This window comes from Equus quagga, chromosome 7 (genome assembly GCF_021613505.1).
Source record: "Equus quagga isolate Etosha38 chromosome 7, UCLA_HA_Equagga_1.0, whole genome shotgun sequence".
NCBI lineage: Eukaryota > Metazoa > Chordata > Mammalia > Perissodactyla > Equidae > Equus > Equus quagga.
Window position 1 is genome coordinate 40,921,251 of NC_060273.1, and position 19,995 is coordinate 40,941,245.

The 19,995-nt window shown below is 36.5% G+C and overlaps 1 protein-coding gene across 6 annotated transcripts in view; it reads left to right on the forward strand.

Moving 5' to 3' along the window:
* GTF2I (general transcription factor IIi) overlaps positions 1-19,995 on the forward strand; it is a 114,359-nt gene that overhangs the window by 55,427 nt on the left and 38,937 nt on the right. For 3 of the 6 annotated variants that reach the window (XM_046665488.1, XM_046665489.1, XM_046665490.1), the window contains 5 exons: positions 631-687; positions 2,619-2,681; positions 10,518-10,628; positions 11,610-11,675; positions 14,411-14,594. In XM_046665488.1, the coding sequence (XP_046521444.1) occupies positions 631-687; positions 2,619-2,681; positions 10,518-10,628; positions 11,610-11,675; positions 14,411-14,594 (481 nt within the window). The remainder of the gene's footprint in view (positions 1-630; positions 688-2,618; positions 2,682-10,517; positions 10,629-11,609; positions 11,676-14,410; positions 14,595-19,995) is intronic. The other 3 variants (XM_046665491.1, XM_046665492.1, XM_046665493.1) reach the window with 1 other exon arrangement.

The following is a 19,995-nucleotide window of genomic DNA, read 5'->3' on the forward strand; positions in this document are numbered from 1 at the left end:
CCTGATACATTGCTTTATGTTCCAGTTTGTAGAAGCAGGCAGATTATATTACCTGAATTAAAATGCTTTTGAGACTAAAGGTAGTATCTTAAGTTTTAACTTACGAGTTTCCTTTAAGTACAACTTTGGTTAAATAATGGGGATTGAGTTTCCATAGCTTCCACCGTAGTAAAAATGGAAAGCAGGAAACATTTCACAGCAAAACCTGAACTTGTTTATCTAGACTTAACAGAGTCTGTGAGCAAAGAAAGAATTGACTGATTTGTGTTTTTGTGTGTGCGTCATTGACAGATGAGCGTGGTACTTTGAAACCGTCGTTCTATTTCTCAAATTCCAACATCTATCAATAGTTATATTGTGTAGTTAGAGTAACTAATATTAAATCCCCAAAGCTACTTAGGTTTACTCTATATGTTTACATTTTCAATTTTTTTTTGAGTTTTCATGTAGATGTGTCACATGCTTTTCTGAATTAGATCACGTTGTTTGAATTAACTACTAATGAGTTAAAAAATCAGTTTGTATATGTTGTATTATATAAGTTTTAAATTGTTTGCATTGTTACCTAGTTTCTCTTCTTTCAGTGTAAGTTTTTATTGGTTTATTATATATGATTTATTTTCTTTTTAGGAAGCCATCATTCTTCAGAGGGCAATGAAGGAACAGAAATGGAAGTACCAGCAGAAGGTTAGACATAAAGGGATTTTTATTTTGCTGTATTTTATGTATTTGCTCTATATTAAAGAGAATATTATCCTTAAAACACCTTATTTAAAAATTAAAAGAAGATTGTTTTGGTATTCCTTCTTAGCCAACAGGTTTTTTTTTAGTCCTAAGATGTAATGTGCCTCTTTTACTGTACTGAATAATAAAGCATATGGGGATGAGAACTTAAGTGGTAAGTAAAACTCTTCATGATGCAAAATGCTGCCCTTGTTTTCTCCCCTGATCGTCTTATGTCATATTAAAAATCTTAAGAAAGTATGGTTTCAGAATTTTGAATTAAAATGATTACTAGCTCTGTTCATATATCATTTTTAAACATACTATTAAAAAAATCCCACTAAAAGTGGGATTAATATATTCTACATAAGATTAATAAAGGAGAGATTTCCTCTCTGCTTATTTTTGTACACACAACTCCCCCATGAACTACCTTGTTTACCAGCCATCCTCCTTTGATTTTAGGATTGAATGAACATTTAGCTGTGCTACAGCCTTTGTAGTTATTGGAATCTTGAGTTAAAACTGTTACTGTGCAGAATGGCTTCAGATTTCTAAGTGGTTTATATAGTTCCAAAAGAGTGTCTGTAGATTTCTCCCAAGGAAAATGACTCGTAAGGTGACTCAATCTTGTTTTAAAATTATTATTTTTCTCATAAACTGGTCATGGTGTGCCTTATTTTTCTAGAATAAAGAGAGAGTCTATTCTGTAACTTTTTATTCCTTATATTTGCTTTTTTATTTTATTTTTAAAAAATCATTAATTTTCTCTTTTACTCTCTTTGAGTCAAGGGAGTTCTTAAAGTCCCTGGAATGTTGGCCCATCTTTCCAAATTCAATTTTAGAATTAGGGTTTCTAACTGGAATACATTTCTTACAGCAGTATTGAGATGCCCATTTTAAAGAATATTTGACTTTTCTTTTTGAGATCTTTTTCTAGAAGATTGTGTGGGTGAATTTTTTTGTTTTACTGTGTGGAGGTAATTAGATGTTTCCTCTCTAAGAAAAACCCTGTTTTGCGTGGGCAGTGTTTCCAACATTGAAGTACCTACATGCAGGACACATGGTGCCAGGGTTCATTAGGTGGTATGAATTGCTTCACAGTTGGCAATTTTAGCATTAGATATTAGGCTTTGAAATACTTTATTTTTGAGGAGATTTTTATTGTTATATTGCAGTGTTAACAGAGTTGAATTGAACCTGGGTTCTGGCCTTTATTCCTTTACTAACAAGTAAACATAATCTTTGGCAAATCAATTAATCTCTCAACCTTTGCAAATGAAGAGAGAGTTGACCAAGGTACTCTCTAGCTGAGCTTCTGGCACTAACATTCTGATATACATTTGTTTTGTGTAGTAACACAAATATTAATAAAATATTTAATTTTTTTAAGTACGTTGCATATGAAGTGAGGGGATTCAGTCCTGTCTGCATTTGTTACAGTCATTGTTTTGATAATGAAGGTCCCAATTGCAAAAAATTGATTATGGTTTTATTTAACAATATAAACCACTCTGAGGATCTCTGAAAGGAGAGGAGAAACAGTAAAATAAGAGGAAACTTTTGTTTTTATCCTGGCATTTTCTAGTTACAGCAGGAAAAGAATTGTGACTTTGTTATAATCTTATTCCTCTAAAAATACAAGATTTTTGAGTCCATTATTGCAGATAACTTGGTATTATCTAGTAGTTTTCCAGAGCTTTTTTACTTTTTGCTTTCTCTTACCCCTATTTACAATTAAAAGGGTCAGATATGATAATTTAATAAATGAGATGAATTAAAATGCCAGAAAATTTTATCATAGGCTGCTTTTGGAGTAACAAATCAGTAAAATGTTGGAACATATAGAAAGTGCTTTATAATGAATGTCATTTTAGAATTTTATTTTTTTCAAGATTCTACTCAGCATGTCCCTTCAGAAACAAGTGAGGACCCCGAAGTTGAGGTGACTATTGAAGGTTAGTTATCAAAGCCTTGATTCCAAAAGTTTACTTCTGGTCATAAAAATATTTGTCACATTCACATTGCTAAGTATGCATTTCATTCATTCTGAAAGGAAACCTGTGAAAAAACTGACGCATATATGTGTATGTGTGACCAAAGCAGCCCACTTCTTAGCAGCACACCCGGTGCTTTGGGAGTTTTAGGCAACAGAAGTAAGCCGCGAAAATGAGCGCTGGACCAGGCTGCACTTTCCATCCCTGGGAATCGAGAATAAAAAGAAAAACTATGACCAGATTGGATGCACACAAGAACAGATGCTGTAACCTCTTATGGGCTTGTGACAGGCCTGATTACTGCCGGAGCCCCTGCTCTCTGTCTCAGTAAAGCAGAGGAGAACGTGTTGATGGTTCAGTCAAATTTTAAAGCAGGTTTTCCCCTCTAAAATACTATTAGAAGTTTACATATAATCTATCCTTAAAACTGTTTTGAAGCAGTAGCTACAAACATATTCTAAACTAATCTCTGTAGCTAAAGTTGCTTTAAACCTAGTTTTCTCTTCAGAGATGCAGCTGAAGTGAGGGGAGTCAGTCCTGTCTGCATTTGTTACATTGTCTTGATAATGAAGGTCCCAACTGCAAAAAATTGATTGTGGTTTTATTTAACAATCTAATACATGAATGCAGATGAACCACTTTGTCCTTAAATTATTTAAAGATTCAGCTAATATCAACACTGTCATGTTTCATTTTTAAGTAAATGCATATTGAAATGTTTTTCCTTTTGCATTAATGTCACATTATTCCTATAAATTTTTTCCCTCAAAGTATTCTTTCCAAGGTCAAATAGTGAGACGATAAACTGCACTCTGTTAAGTTTCATTTACTCCTTCCCCGCTCCAGAGTCCCTGTACTCAGGGATAGACTGAGTTTATTGTATGTACATCGAAAAATAATTTGTATATACACTCATATGTATTTAGTTCTGCAGAAATTCACAGATGTGTTCAGTATACACTGTTGTAACGGACGTTTAAAATACACACGTACCACATTTCCCATAGGTCTATTTTCCATGACCACACGTCTTTGTACTTCATTAATATATTTTTAACTGCTGCATAACCTCTCTTAGTTTGGTATCTCTCTCTCTTTCTTTCGTAATAACCTCTCTCCTCCTAGTGTCCACTTGGTTATCCGTAGTGTTTGCCTTCTTCCAGCTACTCAAAATGTGTGTCCTCGTTGCCTCTAAGATTGAAGCTGATTGGTAGCTTCCACCTAATGTGAGAACTTTTCTCATACTTCATGTGTTAATATCTCAATTTAATATGCATATTTCTTTTGTCGTTTATATAATTTTACTAACCTAAAAACACTTTCGAGTTGTTTATAATACTGAATTTAATTGCTTTTTATTTGGAAACCTCATGAACTATCAGAGATGAAAATCTTAAGAGTGTATAAATATTATAAACACTCAGAAGTTTCTTTTTGTAGAGATAAAAAATAGATGACTATTAATTATTAGGATAAAACTTTTAAATAGGACTAATAACCAAATCAATTTATCAAATCTTAAAGCAGATAAAGACTGTATTGATGTTGTTTAGAAAGTAAATACTTGCTTTTATAGCATAAGGCCTTTAAAGAGATGTTAAGATAATTATGAAATAAATGACTAGTGAACTCAACGTATGTCAGTCTTTTCAGTTTTACCTCTCTGGAGGGACTGATAAATCCCATTTCTTTTAAACTAAGACATAGTGCCAGAAGCTTGCTTTATCATCAAAATTTGTCAGCCAGTAGTAGAATTTTGCTATGTAGTCATCTTCTTTATGTTGAGAAGACCCGTGAAATACGGGTCTGTATAAAGTAATTACTCTATAAGGTCGTATTTTCCATGGCATATGTTCACAAACAAACTATACATCAACCTTAATTAAATTGCTAGTTACGTTTTACCCATACATTAAGGAAGGTAAAATGTAAGTCCGTGATATTAACAAGGAAGGTCAAAGGAGAATTTATGTGCGTGTCTGTTTGATAAGTATATTGTATTTCCTTCTGGAAAGATAATTGCATAGTGATAGAAATTAGTTAAATATCTGTAGTGAGAAAATTAAGTTTTGGTATTTGCTCATAATAGAAAAAGTATACAGGCATTGAAATTGTGATTTTTGTGTGTATGTTTAAGTGATCTGAGAAAAGTTACCTCTAATGTTTAGTGAGAAAAAAATCCCTGCCTTTTGAGAACAAGGCAAGTTTAAAAGGAAGAGTATGTCTAGAGAATGGTGTTTGTTTGGCAAAATTCTTGTGCTTGGAAGAAAAGATAATCCTGCTTCCCTGGGCGTGACTGATTGTCTCCTGTTGTATGTTTCTGCATTTCCTAAATAGTTTATAGAAAAGAAAAAAAGGAACTTTGTCATCAGTAAGTTTGTCAGGTTTCCCACAATCCTGTAGTGTTAATGTCTTTATTTGAAATTAGGTGGAGTTGGGAAGGAGCCGATGGGCATTGCTGCAGATTCTGCCTGGGAGTGCCCCCTACCCAGTGCCGCTGGGGGCTTGGAGGTGTGCGCTTCCATTTGATGCCATCCATTTGTACTTGAAGGCGGAGGAGGACGGTTATGACTTGCGTGCCTTAGATTTGGGAAATAGCCCATGCAATAATATGACTGTGCATGCCTTAACTTCATAAATATCATGATTACATTTTTGGATAAAATCAGACTGCTGTCAGGTCTTTGATACGCAGAGAAAATCTTAACTCAGACTATGTCTAGCTGTCATGGGCGTGCTAATAACGGAAAGCCTTTTGCTTTAAAAGAGGTCTCCTTATCATTTTAGGGCATTATGTCCCAAGCCTGAGCCCTTCACAAATGTCATTCTGTTGTGGCCTAACCCCCTCTTCATTACTTAAGTCTTTTCTTTAAATTAATTTTAAATAGATTCACTTAAAAATTAATTTTGTGTGTTCTTAAGTAAAACTACCTTTTAAATTTTATTTCTTTCTCATTTACGTTGAAACATATACATAAATATCTGGATACAGGGATGCAGTTCTACGTGTAGTACACGTATGGTGCGTGGACTACAGTTGGGATAGCATGTTCTAGAGCTTCAGTAGAGTGATTACCTGTCATCCTCTGGTAGTATCCTTTTTTGCGAAATTCTTGCTTAAGACCTTGGTAAATATTTGGCTGCTGCATATGATCAAGGACTATACTGTTCAAATGTTCATTTGATCATTCCGCATACCAAACACCTTGTATGTGCCAGGGACTGTATTAGGTGCTGGCGATTTAGGAGTGAACAAGATAAGGTAGGCAAGTCCATTAGAGGTTTTTGAACAGAGGAGCGATAGGTTCTGTTCTTCACTTTGAAGAAACTGAGAGCAGACCCTAGTGGAAGCAAGCCTATTGCAGTTATCCAAGACCCAGAGCAAGATGCATTAGAACAGGATGGTGGCAGTGGAGGTAAGAAGTGGTTGAATTCAGGGGATGTTCTGAAGACAGAGCCAGTGGGCTCTGCTGTTTGTCATTGTTTAATTATTGTGCTTATCTTATCAGTGTTACTGGAGAGCTCTGAGAATCTATGTAATTGGGTAGGTTAGCATTTGAAAATGTTGTGTTTAATTTTATAGCTGCTAAAGAGTCACTTAATTAACATCAGTTATTGCGCAAATGAGTTTTACAAGAGTTATGACCTGGATCCATGGGTGAAAAAATCCCATCCATTATTTTGAAACGTGTAGGGTAATTAATGGCTCTAACTCTGAGTAATTTCAAAAGAGATACAGTGCCTGATTTTTTTTTTTTTCACTTTGAGTAGGTGTCAAATTTTATGATAAAACATCACCATTTGATTATGTTGAAGAAAGTGTATCACAATTTGTTTCATGTTCTGTTAATGCAGTCACCAATGAGAGTGCAGTAATAAATTTTAGCTCTGAAGTCTGTCTGTCTTTTGGCATGTTTGTAAATATCTTGCAAAAAAGAAAACAGGATCTTTTCCTAACTATAAATTTTGAGTTAGGGACTGTTGGTACCTTTTTTCCGGTTGTTGAGTGTGCTTGTGTTAGTACTGCTAGCGTAACTATTATGTATTCCTGAACAGCAACTTTTGCACATGAAAATGTTTCGAAATTCATTTTATAAGCTTTAAGTTTTGATGATGTAAATATTTTTAGTTTGAGCTTGAATTTGAAGCATCCTGAAATATGTGTCTTTTTACATAAAGGTGTTTGTTTACAATGTTGAAGCACCATGATAATTAGAAACCAGTGCTGCCTGCTGGACCTGATTGGAGGTGCGCTCCTGGAGCTTTATTGGATATTTTCTGCTTCGGAGAAATAAATAATTTTGATCCTTTGTGAAAAAGATTTTGAGGTCAAGAGTAACATTCTTTCTCAAAACCAATTATAGTTTTTTGCTGCAGGGAGGGAAATAATGGAAGATGTGTTATAAATTCATAGCTCCTTATGATTTTTTAAGATTGGCGCCTGAGCTAACACCTGTTACCAATCTTCTTTTTTTTTTTTTTTTAATTCTTCTCCCCAAAGCCCCCCAGTACATAGTTGTGTATTCTAGTTGTAGATCCTTCTGATTGTGCTGTGTGGGAAGCTCCCTCAGCATGACCTCATGAGTGGTGCTAGGTCTGCGTCTGGGATCCGAACCACCGAAACCCTGGGTGGCTGAATCGGAGCGCGCGAACATAACCACTTGGCCACGGGGCCCGCCCCATAGCTCCTTATGATTTAATTCCATCATATAACTTAAGACTCCCAAAGATTAGTTAGTATATGAAAAGGGTTAGTCTTTTAATAGCATGTGTGATGTAATAATTTATTATTACAAATAGTTAAATTTCATCTCTTTATTCACATTTACTAGATTGAACTTCATTATTTCGTTGGAGAAGAAAAGTGATACCACTTTTTAATATTTGACAATCTTTGGCAAATCATTTGTTTTGTTAAAAATGACTCTCCTAGATTTATCTTTTTTCTTTCTTTTTTCTGTTTGTGGTCGATGAGGTTACTTTCATAAAAAATATTTTGTACTATTCTTTTTGTTTGAAAATATGTTAAACTGATTGAAGGAGTGAGATCTTCACACTAAAGAAAAGTTTTCTCGGCTTTTCCTCTTGGCCTCAGTTTCAGACGGTTTAGATTAGAATTGAGATTAATATAATAGATTTCTGTGATTCTTCATTACCATCTTACAGCTGTATTTTCTTCTTCACTTTATACTCTTTCAGTTTTTATTTTATGTAATTCAGTTAATGATCACTTTAAGTGATGACCTGTAGAAATACTTTGGCTACATTAATTAGCTAATAGGGAAAAATACTTTTGTTTTAAATGTCATTGCTTGATGTTTGCAAAGAAATATTAATAGTAAGCATTAAAATACTTTGATAGTATTCATAAGTGGAATGAGTATATTTCATTTAACCCTTTGAGAACTAGCATAAAAATACTCTTAGACTTTGAAAAATATGTTTGGAAATTGGAAAAGAAGGGTTTTTTCAGGATTGAAGGCCTAATATGTTTTCCAAGATGTATCTACTTAGGTTTGAATCTAATTACTTAATAATCTCTTGTGACCATTTTTAATCCTGTAGTAATTTAGTAATTATAAGCTCAGATGACACAGTCAAGTTTTATTTTACTTAGTAGTTTGTCATTTTTAAATTTTCTCCCATAGATCTTTTTTTTTCCTGGATTTGAACATGGGTCTCTACAGTGGCATTCAACACATGAAAGTTTTTATAGTGTCGTAAGTTGTTTGTATGATAATGTTTTCCTGAAATAGTATCCTCTAAGACAGCATTTTTGTGTTTCCCAGCACATAAATGGGTCCTAATGTGACTTTATCTGATATTGGTGACATTGGTACCTTTTTCTCGTATTGGTTAGAAAAATCAGCAAATTGTTTCAGGTTACCAGAATGTCTTTTGGCGTTATAGGAAAACCCCAAAGTCAGGGAGCTGGGGCAGTGATGTCTGATTGTGCTCTCTGATGCTATGAGAGGAGTGAGGTACAGTGGTCCTCCCTCTCCGGATGCGTTCCACGACCCCCAGTGGATGCCTGAAACCACAGATAGTGCCTAACCCTATGTAGACTATGTTTTCTGCTATACATAGGTACCTAGGATAAGGTTTAATTTATAAATTAGGCACAGTAAGAGCTCAACAACAACTAGTAATAAAATAGAACAATTATAACGATATTCTGTAATAAGTACATCTTAGCAATCTCAGCATACGATTTTTTTCTAGTTAAGTCAAGAGCTTTAACCTTTTCACTTACAGGAAGCACCTTAGGGCTTCCCTTTGGCATGTCCGAATTGCCAGCATCACTACTCTTGCACTTTGGCGCCATTATTAAGTAAAAGAAGGGTGACGTGAACACAAGCACTGCAGTACCTTGACAATCGATCTGATAACTGAGACTAAGTGACTAACGGATGGGGAGCATATACAGGGTGGATACAGTGGACAAAGGGATGAGTCATCTCCAGAGCAGGACGGCACACAATTTAAAACTTTCTGTTTATTTCTGGAATTTTCCATTTAGTGTTTTCAATATTGACCATAGGTAGGCGAAACCATGGATAAGGGGGGCCTTACCACAGAAGTATTTTAGACTTCAGTCAGATTTTCCCTTGATCAACATATCAAGTATTTAGAAGTTATCCATTGCTGTCCCAGGCAACAGGCAACGATGTATACTAGGCCGAGTTTGGATTTCTTCTTATCTGTTTGAGAGTCAACCTGTTAGTTTCGTGGAAAGAGTTATATTCATAATCTAATCTCAGCTGTGCTATCTAGTGATTAACCTGGTTAAGTGATAGAACGTTTTCTGAGCCTGTTTGTTTAGCTATAGAACAAGAATAAAAATTATATTGCTCTAAAAGGGTAACTTATGTATTTGAAACGTTATCTTTTTGTTATTCCTATGATCTTTAATGTAGTAATTTTCTTCTCTATTTCATATTTGTTTTTAAGTATAGATTTCTTAAAATGATATTTTCAGTAACTTACAGATGGTATTCGAGCAGAAATCTTGGTATGACACTTGACATTTTCAAGGAGTAGAAGAAGGTGACAGTGATAGCTCTCCTTATCTGATCCAAATGCCTTTAATCCTAGCGTTAGATATGCTGAAGCATCACAGCGGAGTTGAGTTGCAGACGTATCCACAAAGAAATTAGCGCGAAGTCTTACTATAAATGTCTTGAGTAGTCTGTATTCTGTACTTAAATATCTGATTGCTCTTGTCTACGTAGGTTTTGTATTGACTGAATCAACGTGGTCTGTTTCACAAATGACGTAGCGCTATTTCTTTACTTCTGTAAGATCTGTGTTTGTTGGAAGTGTTTGACATGCAGTTATCCAACCTCCCTTGTTTATGTATGCTTGAGTTTTGTATAAGCTCAAGTATTTTCCCATTCATGCTATATTTTTCCCCCTTAGATATATTTGTATAATTGTAGGTAGCTGGCTATGTTAAAAGCTTTTTCTTGAAAGACTTGAAGTGGGCTGTGATTGTAGGCAGCTGAGAGGGTTATGAGAGGAGAAGGGGAAATTTCAATGACTTAATTCAAATGAAGCAAACCAAAAATGAAGCAAGACAAGGGAAGATGAGGAATGGTCACTTGAGCACACCCCCAAGAATAGGAAAACTGCAAATGTAACTGGGAAAAATATACTGAAAATGACAGTACAGAAGGAATGATTATATTCCAAACAGATGTAAAGCCGCCCACGTCCTTTGAATGTTGAGGGTTGGACAGGTGGTGGCTGTGACTCTCACAGGCTGTTCCTCCAGTGATGACAGTTTTCTTTTTCAAGATGATGATTATTCTCCACCTACCAAGAGACCAAAGAGCAACGAGCCGCCCCAGCCGCCCGTCACGGAGCCTGCCAACGCCGGGAAACGGAAAGTCAGGGAGTTCAACTTCGGTGAGTTCGCCAGTGAATACAGGCCTGTTCTCTGTTTTCTTCTCAACTCTTTTTGTTACTGATAAGAATGCTTTAAAATGTGTTACTGCCATTTAATCTGAGGAAAACCACAGGCAGTTTGAAGTAACCTTACAGACATTGTGTAAACATACTTTGGGTTTACCAGAGCATAAGCCATTGATTGTATCTTCTGACATTAATTACAATTAGTAGACTTTGAATCACTGTTAATGACTCAGTAATTCACTTACTTTTCTTAGCTTTAAAACCTTCTTTGTTTAAGAAATATTTCACATCTTGATTTTTCTTGTTCTGTGTAACTGCCAGAAGCTAATCTAACCAAACCTGGTGGGTGATTTATTTGTTTGGAGGGACTAAATAAATAATAGTGGCAAGTTGTGTTTGTGATCTATATTGTGAATAGATAGAACATTTAGCTTATATGCATTTTTAAATAACATTTTAATATTTTAAGTTGTTATGGTCACAATTGCTGAATGTAAATTGGATTTATATGTACAGTAAGTTTCCATATATCTGTATTTTTTATCACTCTGTTCTAAGTTGCAAATGCCTTTCTCTGCAGTCTTCTTCCCACATAACCTAGACATGTTTTGGAAGGTCTCCTGAATAACCTTGGCCTCTCCCTCTTTCCTGCCTCCGTTCTGTATTGTGTAATTGGACTGGTCTTTGCTGCCCTCCTGCTTTTCAGAAATTATCAGACTGAAAAGAGGTGCTCATTATGTGTGTCAGAAATAAACTTTAAAACATCCCCTGTGATCTCTCATTGAACCAATTCTGAGAACCACAAAAAAGGAAAAAGTTCTTAGGAAAGCAGTAAAATTATATAGATGGAGATGGGTTATTAAAAATTAGTATATAGTATGTAGAACATAGATCATTAGATGTTGGGTCATTTTAAGAACATATTAGTGCTCTCAAACAGGGATTTATTAGTGAGATTTAATTTTCTCTATTCAGAGAAATGGAATGCTCGGATTACTGATCTACGTAAACAAGTTGAAGAATTGTTTGAAAGAAAATATGGTAAGTCTAAACTCAGAGATTCTTGTAATATTTTGTTCATAAGCTTTTTAACAACGGAGTTACTGTTCGTCTAATGTGAGCAAGTCCGGTTCTGCCACTGAATTGGGCCTTCTGTCTCTGTCCCTTGAAAGGTTGTGGATAGTATCTGTCCAAATATTAGAAACTTTGTCTAGATTACTGAAAACTTAGAAAAAGTTTTTTCTTTAATTAGTAATTAGCTTTTCTTTGAAACTTTCAGCCTGCACGTTTGGGAGTTTATTTATATGTTTGTTGCAAAGTCCTGGATCTTGGAGATTTAGTTGAAGATTATTTTCTTAAGTGATAGTCTTTTTTAATCTGCTATGTTAAATCTAGTATTCATCTAGATGCCCTTATTTTCTCTACTCTTTTCTTGATATGCAACTGAGTTTATTAGATCTCAAATTCTCTTTTCCTTTTGTTTTGCTATTCTATCCTATAGCTACCTTTATAAAGCGTCCAAACAAGCAATTTATTATCACCTGATGGTATATATCAAATGCTCACCTAAGACTAGTAACAATCATTTAAAAATATCATCTGTTTTGCTTTTTCTTAATCTGGAGGATTCTTCATAATTGACTGGCAAGCTGTAAAATTGTATAATACACTGAATTTTAACTTGCGAATCTAATTTCTATCATGCTATCTGCATCACTCAATTTCTCTAAGTGAAGTTTTCAAATGATAAACCATATTGGCATTATTTGCTTCAATAAACTTGAGAGGCCGGCCCAGTGGCACAGTGGTTAAGTTCGCACATTCTGCTTTGGTGGCCCGGGGTTCTCTGGTTCGGATCCCAGCTGCGGACCTATACATCACTTGTCAAGCCATGCTGTGACAGGCATCCCACATATAAAGTAGAGGAAGATGAGCATGGATGTTAGCTCAGAGCTAATCTTCCTCCAAAAAAATTAAATAAATAAAATGAACTTGAACATTTCTCTCTTTATCATGGATGATAACCTACCCCTCAATGAAAATTTAGAATTAGGGTAAAATTAATAATGAATTCAGTAACTTTTCCTTAATATTTTCACTTATTTCCTTAAGGTTCTCATAGTATTTTTGCCAGTTTTTAATCATCACAGCCTTTTGCCTGTGATTTTAATTCGTCCATTTACAAGCAAAAATTCATAACATATTCTACATGCAAGCACTATCACATGGTGATAAGATTACAGGCTCGGGGGACAGAATGCCTTGCTGTGTCTCTTTTTTACTTTTTGCTGAGGAAGATTCACCCTGAGCTAACCAATCTGTTGCCAGTCCTCTTTTTTTTCTTTTGCTTGAGGGAGATTTGCCCTGAGCTAACACCTGTGCCAATCTTCCCCTATTTTTGTATGTGGGTTGCTGCCAGTGTGGCCACTAACAGGCAAGTGGTGTAGGTCCATGCCTGTTTGCCAAGCTTGGGCTGCCGTAGTGCAGAACCCCAAACTTAACCGCAAGGCCACCATGCCATCTCTTTTTGATACAAGAGTATTTTAAAACTCTGATGACCCAGACATCATGTCATTTCACTTCTCAAAAGCCTCCTTTTCAGGGGCTGGCCCCGTGGCCAAGTGGTTAAGTTCGCGTGCTCCGCTGCAGGAAGCCCAGGGTTTGGTTGGTTTGAATCCTGGGCTCAGACATGGCACTGCTCATCAAACCACACTGAGGCAGCGTCCCACATGCCAGAACTAGAAGGACCCACAACTAAGAATATACAACTATGTACCAGGGGGCTTTGGGGAGAAAAAAGAAAAAATAAAATCTTTAAAAAAAAGAAAGCCTGCATTTCAAAATGGAGAGTTGGTGAGAGGAAGTCATTGTCTTAATCTCAGCTCCATTATCTTGCTAAAATTATTTAATACCCAGTGATATTTAAATGTCCCCTATTGTTTAGAAAAACTGACCCTTTATAGTTTGTTCAATAATATCATTAAAGTCTGTTCATTATGTTTGATTCTTAAGATTCCCCATGCTTTCAACTTTTTGCAACTGTTAGTCTGTTTTACTCTTGGGTAAATAAATCTAAGCAGAATTTTCACAGTTCAGAAAAAGCTGCAGTTATTTTATTAAAGAAATTATCTTTAAACTAACACTTATGTTTTAAAAATACTACTTCTCTTCCATTATATGCTGTATGTATTAGCTGATACTAACTAGTAGGGTTTTCTGGATTCATATGTGGTCCAGATTTCAAGACAAAGTCTTGCTATATCTACATTACCTCAAAGTAATACATTCTTGGGGCCCGCCCTGTGGCAGAGCAGTTAAGTTCACGTGCTCTGCTTCGGTGGCCCGGGATTTCACTGGTTTGGATCCTGGGTACGGACATGGCACTGCTCATCAGGCCATGCTAAGGTGGCGTCCCACATGCCACAACTGGAAGGACCCACAACTAAAATATACAACTATGTACTGGGGGGCTTTGGGGAGAGGAGAAGAAGAAGAAGAAGAAAAAAAAGATTGGCAACAGATGTTAGCTCAGGTGCGAATCTTTAAAAAAGAATGCATTCTTTCATTGCAGATTTGGTTAAATAGAGTACTGGTATCTTTGGCCTGTTGTTTGTTGTTCTTTTGTACTGTTTTTCTTGTGACTCGATTATAATAAGCTGAAGTAAAGATAAAGTTACCAAAGTTATAGAGCAATACATTTTCAATTATTATTTTCTACAAAATGTGCTTAAACCTTGTCATTTAATAATTTTTCCTTTCTCTTTTTATCTTTAAAGCTCAAGCTATAAAAGCCAAAGGTCCTGTGACGATCCCATACCCTCTTTTCCAGTCACATGTTGAAGATCTTTATGTAGAAGGACTTCCGGAAGGAATTCCTTTTAGAAGGCCATCTACTTATGGAATTCCTCGCCTTGAGAGGATCTTACTTGCAAAGGAAAGGATTCGTTTTGTGATTAAGAAGTAAGACCCTTGGACTTTTGTCTTTGTTCTTGATTAGTACATCTTTTTATATTGCCATCTTCATTAACCACTAGGGCTATATTTAAATTAAGTTTGAGTTATTATATATTATTTATTTTCCACTTTTTAATGTGCCTGAGTACAAGATTTTGTCAGTCATGCCACATCTGGCTTTTGGAATGTGAACACTTGCCTGTATCTGATTGGCATACAGCTGACATTTTCTTTTCCAATTTTCTGCTTAGTATGCTAAAGAAAGCAATATAATATCAATGTCTTGTTCTTAGGTCTGAATTTTTTTAAAGCATGTGTGGAAATATATGTAAATTATGAAAGTGAAAATAAATGAAACAATAGAAATAAGAATGGAAAGAAAAGACAAGACTAGGGATGACGTCAGCACATGGTGGCATGAGCTCGCCTGGGACTCTCTCCCCTCCAAATTACAAGCAAAAAGAGCAACTGCTTTCCAACCAAAAAACAAATCCTACTAACAGAAATCGTTGGAGACCCACAGCAGCCAAACAACAGAGGGCGGAGAGGCTGGAGCCCCCCTTGGAGGAGCTGCAGCGGGGTAGGAGAGAACTTCGCTCCCTCTCCTAAGACTGGGATTGCTGCTGCAGGTGAGGAAAGGAGTAGGGGAGGGGCCGCGTGTCCGGGGATCATCCAGGACTCCCACCGTCCATGCAGCGGAAGTCCTCTAACGGGAGAAAGCTTTCGCATGTGGGACCCCAGCAAGCCAGGGCCCCAGGAAACCAAGAGCAAGAGCTGATCCGAATCCAGGTTGGCATGCTAGAGAAAGTGCCCCTCCTCCCACAACCCGCACTGCGCGCCGCCATCAGGGGTGAAGACAGAGGGCTCAGAACACGCAGCTCTTGACCCCCGTTTAGTGGCAACAGGTTGTAACTGCAACTGAATAATAGCATCATGTGCAAAAACCGCTCCTCTACCATCCAACAATTTATAAAAGCTCCAGTCCGCAAGGAAAGCAATAAAAACACAGAAGTATGTCCTGAGGACTTGGAAATAGGTAAACTAAGTGAAGATGAGTTCAAAATAGCTATCATCAAAAGTAAAGGGAAATATAGAGAAACAAGTCAACAAGTTATGGAGTTACTTCACAAAAGAGATTGAAATTATCAAGCAGAATCAGTCAGAAATACTAGAGATGAAAAATACAACGGATCAGATGAAACAGAATACAGATTCCCTGAATGCCCGTGTAGACACCATAGAGGAGAAAATTAGCATAACTGAAGATAGAGAGGCTGATTGGCTCCAGAGAGAGGAAGAAAGAGAACTAAGAATTAAGAAAACTGAAGAAAATCTCCGAGAAATAGCTGACTGAATGAGAAAATGCAAGTTAAGAATAATCAGAATTGCTGAGAGCGAGGAAAAGGAAAATGGAGCAGAAAGTGTGCTCAACGAAATAGTAGAAGAGAACTTCCCAAATCTAGGGATTGAGAGAAATGTGTGTGGAGGAAGCCTTCAGATCTCCTAGATTTGTCTCTGTAAAAAGATTTACTGCAAGGCATATAGTAGTAAAAATGGCAAAAATGAATGGCAAAGAAAGAATACTCAGGGCAGAAAGGCAGAAGAAAGTAACCTACAAAGGAACCCTATCAGAGTTTCAGCGGATTTCTCTACAGAAACTTTACAAGCTAGGAGAGATTGGAGTGACATATCCAAAAATTTAAAGGATAAGAATCTTCAGCCAAGAGTACTCTATCCAGCAAAAATGTCCCTCAGATATGAGGGAGATAGTAAATCTTTTCCAGACAAACAACAGCTAAGGGACTTCATACTTACAAGACCTCCACTACAAGAAGTCCTCAAGAAGGTTCTCATACCAGAAAAAAGAAAAAAAGGAAGAAAGGAGTCACAAAACATAGAGTAGGGAGACAAATAGAATCAGAATAGGATAGCAAATATTCAACTATAGCATCAAGATAAAGGGAAGGAAATCACCAAAGCAAAGATGATCTTATCACTCTAACCACAAACTCACAACACAAGTTGGAATGAGAGATGAAAATAATGATTTAGGAAGGGAGGAGGAAAGGGACTGAAACAGTCTAGGCTAAGTAAGTAAGAGACCACCAGAAAAGGGACTATGTTATACACGAGATTCTGAATACAAACTTCAGGGTAGCCACTAAACTAAAAAACAGAACAGAGACAAAAACATAAATAAGGAAAATCTAAGAAACCCAGCATAAGAAATTGTGGAAGTCAATGGGTAGGCTAAAACACACAGGACAAGAAACAAAGGACACACAGGAAAACCGGAAAACGAGCAACAGAATGACAGCATTAAGACCTCATGCATCAATATTCACCCTCAATGTAAACGGATTGAACTCTCCAATAAAAAGACACAGAGAGGCAAAATGGATTAAAGAAGGAGATCCAACAATTTGTTGCCTCCAGGATGCACACCTCAGCTCCAAGGACAAACACAGGCTCAGAGTGAAGGGGTGGAAGACAATACTCCAAGCTAATAGCAAACAAAAGAAAGCAGGTGTTCACAATACTTATATCAGACAAAACAGACTTCAAGATAAGACAGGTAAAGAGAGACACAGAGGGCCAATATATAATGATCAAAGGGACACTTCACCAAGAAGAAATAACTCTTATAAATATCTATGCACCCAACATGGGAGCACCAAAGTTCATAAAGCAACTATTAACAAACCTAAAAGAAGATATCAAAAATAACACAATAATAGTAGGGGACCTCAACACCCCACTCACATCAATGGACAGATCATCCAGACACAAAATCAACAAAGAAATAGTGGAGCTAAATGGAAAGCTAACACTGTTGCACTTAATAGACATATATAGAACACTCCATCCAAAAACAGCAGAATAACTGTTCTTCTCAAGCACGCATGGAACATTCTCAAGGATAGAGCATATGTTGGGAAACAAGGTGAGCCTCTACAAATTTAAAAAAAATTGAAGCAATAACAAGCATCTTCTCTGATCATAATGCTCATAAAGCTAGAAATTAATTACAAGAAAAAAGCTGAGAAAGGGACAAGGATGTGGAGACTAAAGAATATGCTATTGAACAAGCAATGGATCACTGAAGAAATTAAAGAAGAAATCAAAAAATACCAGAGACAGATGAAAATGATAACATGCCATACCAACACATATGGGATACAGCAGAAGCTGTATCAAGAGGAAAATTCATCGCAATACAGGCACGTCTTAACAAACAAGAAAAATCCCAGATAAGCAATCTTAAACTACACCTAACTGAATTAGAGAAAGAAGAACAAACAAAGCCCAAAGTCAGCAGAAGGAGAGAAATAATAAAAATCAGAGCAGAAATAAATGCGACCGAAACAAAAAAGGCAGTAGAAAGGATCAATGAAACAAAGAGCTGGTTCTTTGAGAAGATAAATAAAATTGACAAACCCCTAGCCAGACTTACAAAGAAAAAAAGAGAGAAAGCTCAAATAAACAAAATCAGAAATGAAAGAGGAGAAATAACAGTAGACGCCTCAGAAATACAACGGATTATAAGAGAATACTACGAAAAGCTATCTGCCAGCGAAAGGGATAACCTAGAGGAAATGGATAAATTCTTGGACTTCTACAATCTCCCAAAGCTTAGGGACGAAGAAGCAGACAATTTGAACAGACCGATCACAAGGAAAGAGATTGAAACAGCAATCAAAATCATTCCAAAGAATAAAGCCCCAGGACCAGATGGCTTTCCTGGGGAATTCTAACAAACTTTCAGAGAGGATTTAATACCTATCCTTTTTAAGCTATTCCAAAAAATTAGGGAGGGTGAAACACTTCCTAACACATTCTGTGAGGCCAACATCACGCTGATACCAAAGCCTGAGAAGGACAGCATGAAAAAGGAAAACTACAGGCCAATATCACTGATGAACATAGATGCCAAAATTCCCAACAAAATTTTGGCAACCCAAATTCAGCAATTCATCAAAAGGATCATACATCATGATCAAGTGGGATTTGTACCAGGGACACAGGGATTGTTCAACATCCGCAAATCAATCAATGTGATACACCACATCAACAAACTGAGAAATAAAAACCACATGATCATCTGCACAGATGCAGAGAAAGCATTTGACAAGATCCAACAGCCATTTATGATAAAAAGTGAATAAAATGGGGATGGAAGGGAACTACCTCAACATAATAAAGGCCATATGTGACAAACCCACAGCCAACATCATACTCAAGGGGCAAAAACTGAGCGCCAATCCCCCTGAAAACAGGAGCAAGACAAGGATGCCGTCTGTCACCACTCTTATTTAACATAGTATTGGAGGTTGTGGCCAGAGCAATCAGGCACGAAAAAGGAATAAAAGGAATCCAAATAGGGAGAGAAGAAGTGAAACTCTTGCTGTTTGCACACGACATGATCTTATATATGCAAAACCCCAAAGAATCCACTGGAAAACTTTTAGAAGTAATCAACAACTACAGCAAAGTTGAAGGGTATAAAATCAATTTACATAAATCAGTAGCATTTCTATACTGTAATAACAAACTAACAGAAAAAGAACTCAGGAACACAATACCATTCACAATCGCAACAAAAAGAATAAAATACCTCGGGGTGAATTTAACTAAGGAAGTGAAAGACCTATACAAGGAAAATTGCAGTGCTTTTCTGAAAGAAATGGATGACAACATAAACAGATGGAAAGACATTGCATGTACATGGATTGGAAGAATAAACATAATTAAAATGTCCATTCTACCTAAAGCAATCTGCAGATTCAACGCCATCCCAATCAGAATCCCAATGACCATCTTTACAGAAATAGAACAAAGAATCCTAAAATTCATATGGGGCAACAAAAGACCCCGAATTGCTAAAGCAATCCTGAGAAAAAGGAACACAGCTGGAGGCATCACAATCCCTGACTTCAAAACGTACTACAAAGCTACAGTAATCAAAACAGCATCGTACTGGTACAAAAACAGGTGCACAGATCAATGGAACAGAATTGAAAGCCCAGAAATAAAACCACACATCTCTGGACAGCTAATCTTTGACAAAGGAGCTGAGGGCGTACAATGGAGAAAAGAAAGTCTTTTCAACAAATGGTGCTGGGAAAACTGGGAAAGGCACATGTAAAAGAATGAAAATTGACCATTCTTTCTCACCATTCACGAAAATAAACTCAAAATGGATCAAAGACCTAAAGCTGAGACATGAAACCATAAGGCTTCTAGAAGAAAATGTAGGCGGTACACTTTTTGACGTCAGTATTAGAAGGATCTTTTTGGACACCATGTCTTCTCAGACAAGGGAAACAATAGAAAGAATAAACAAATGGGACTACATCAGACTGAAGAGCTTCCTCAAGGCAAAGGAAAACAGGATTGAAACAAAAAA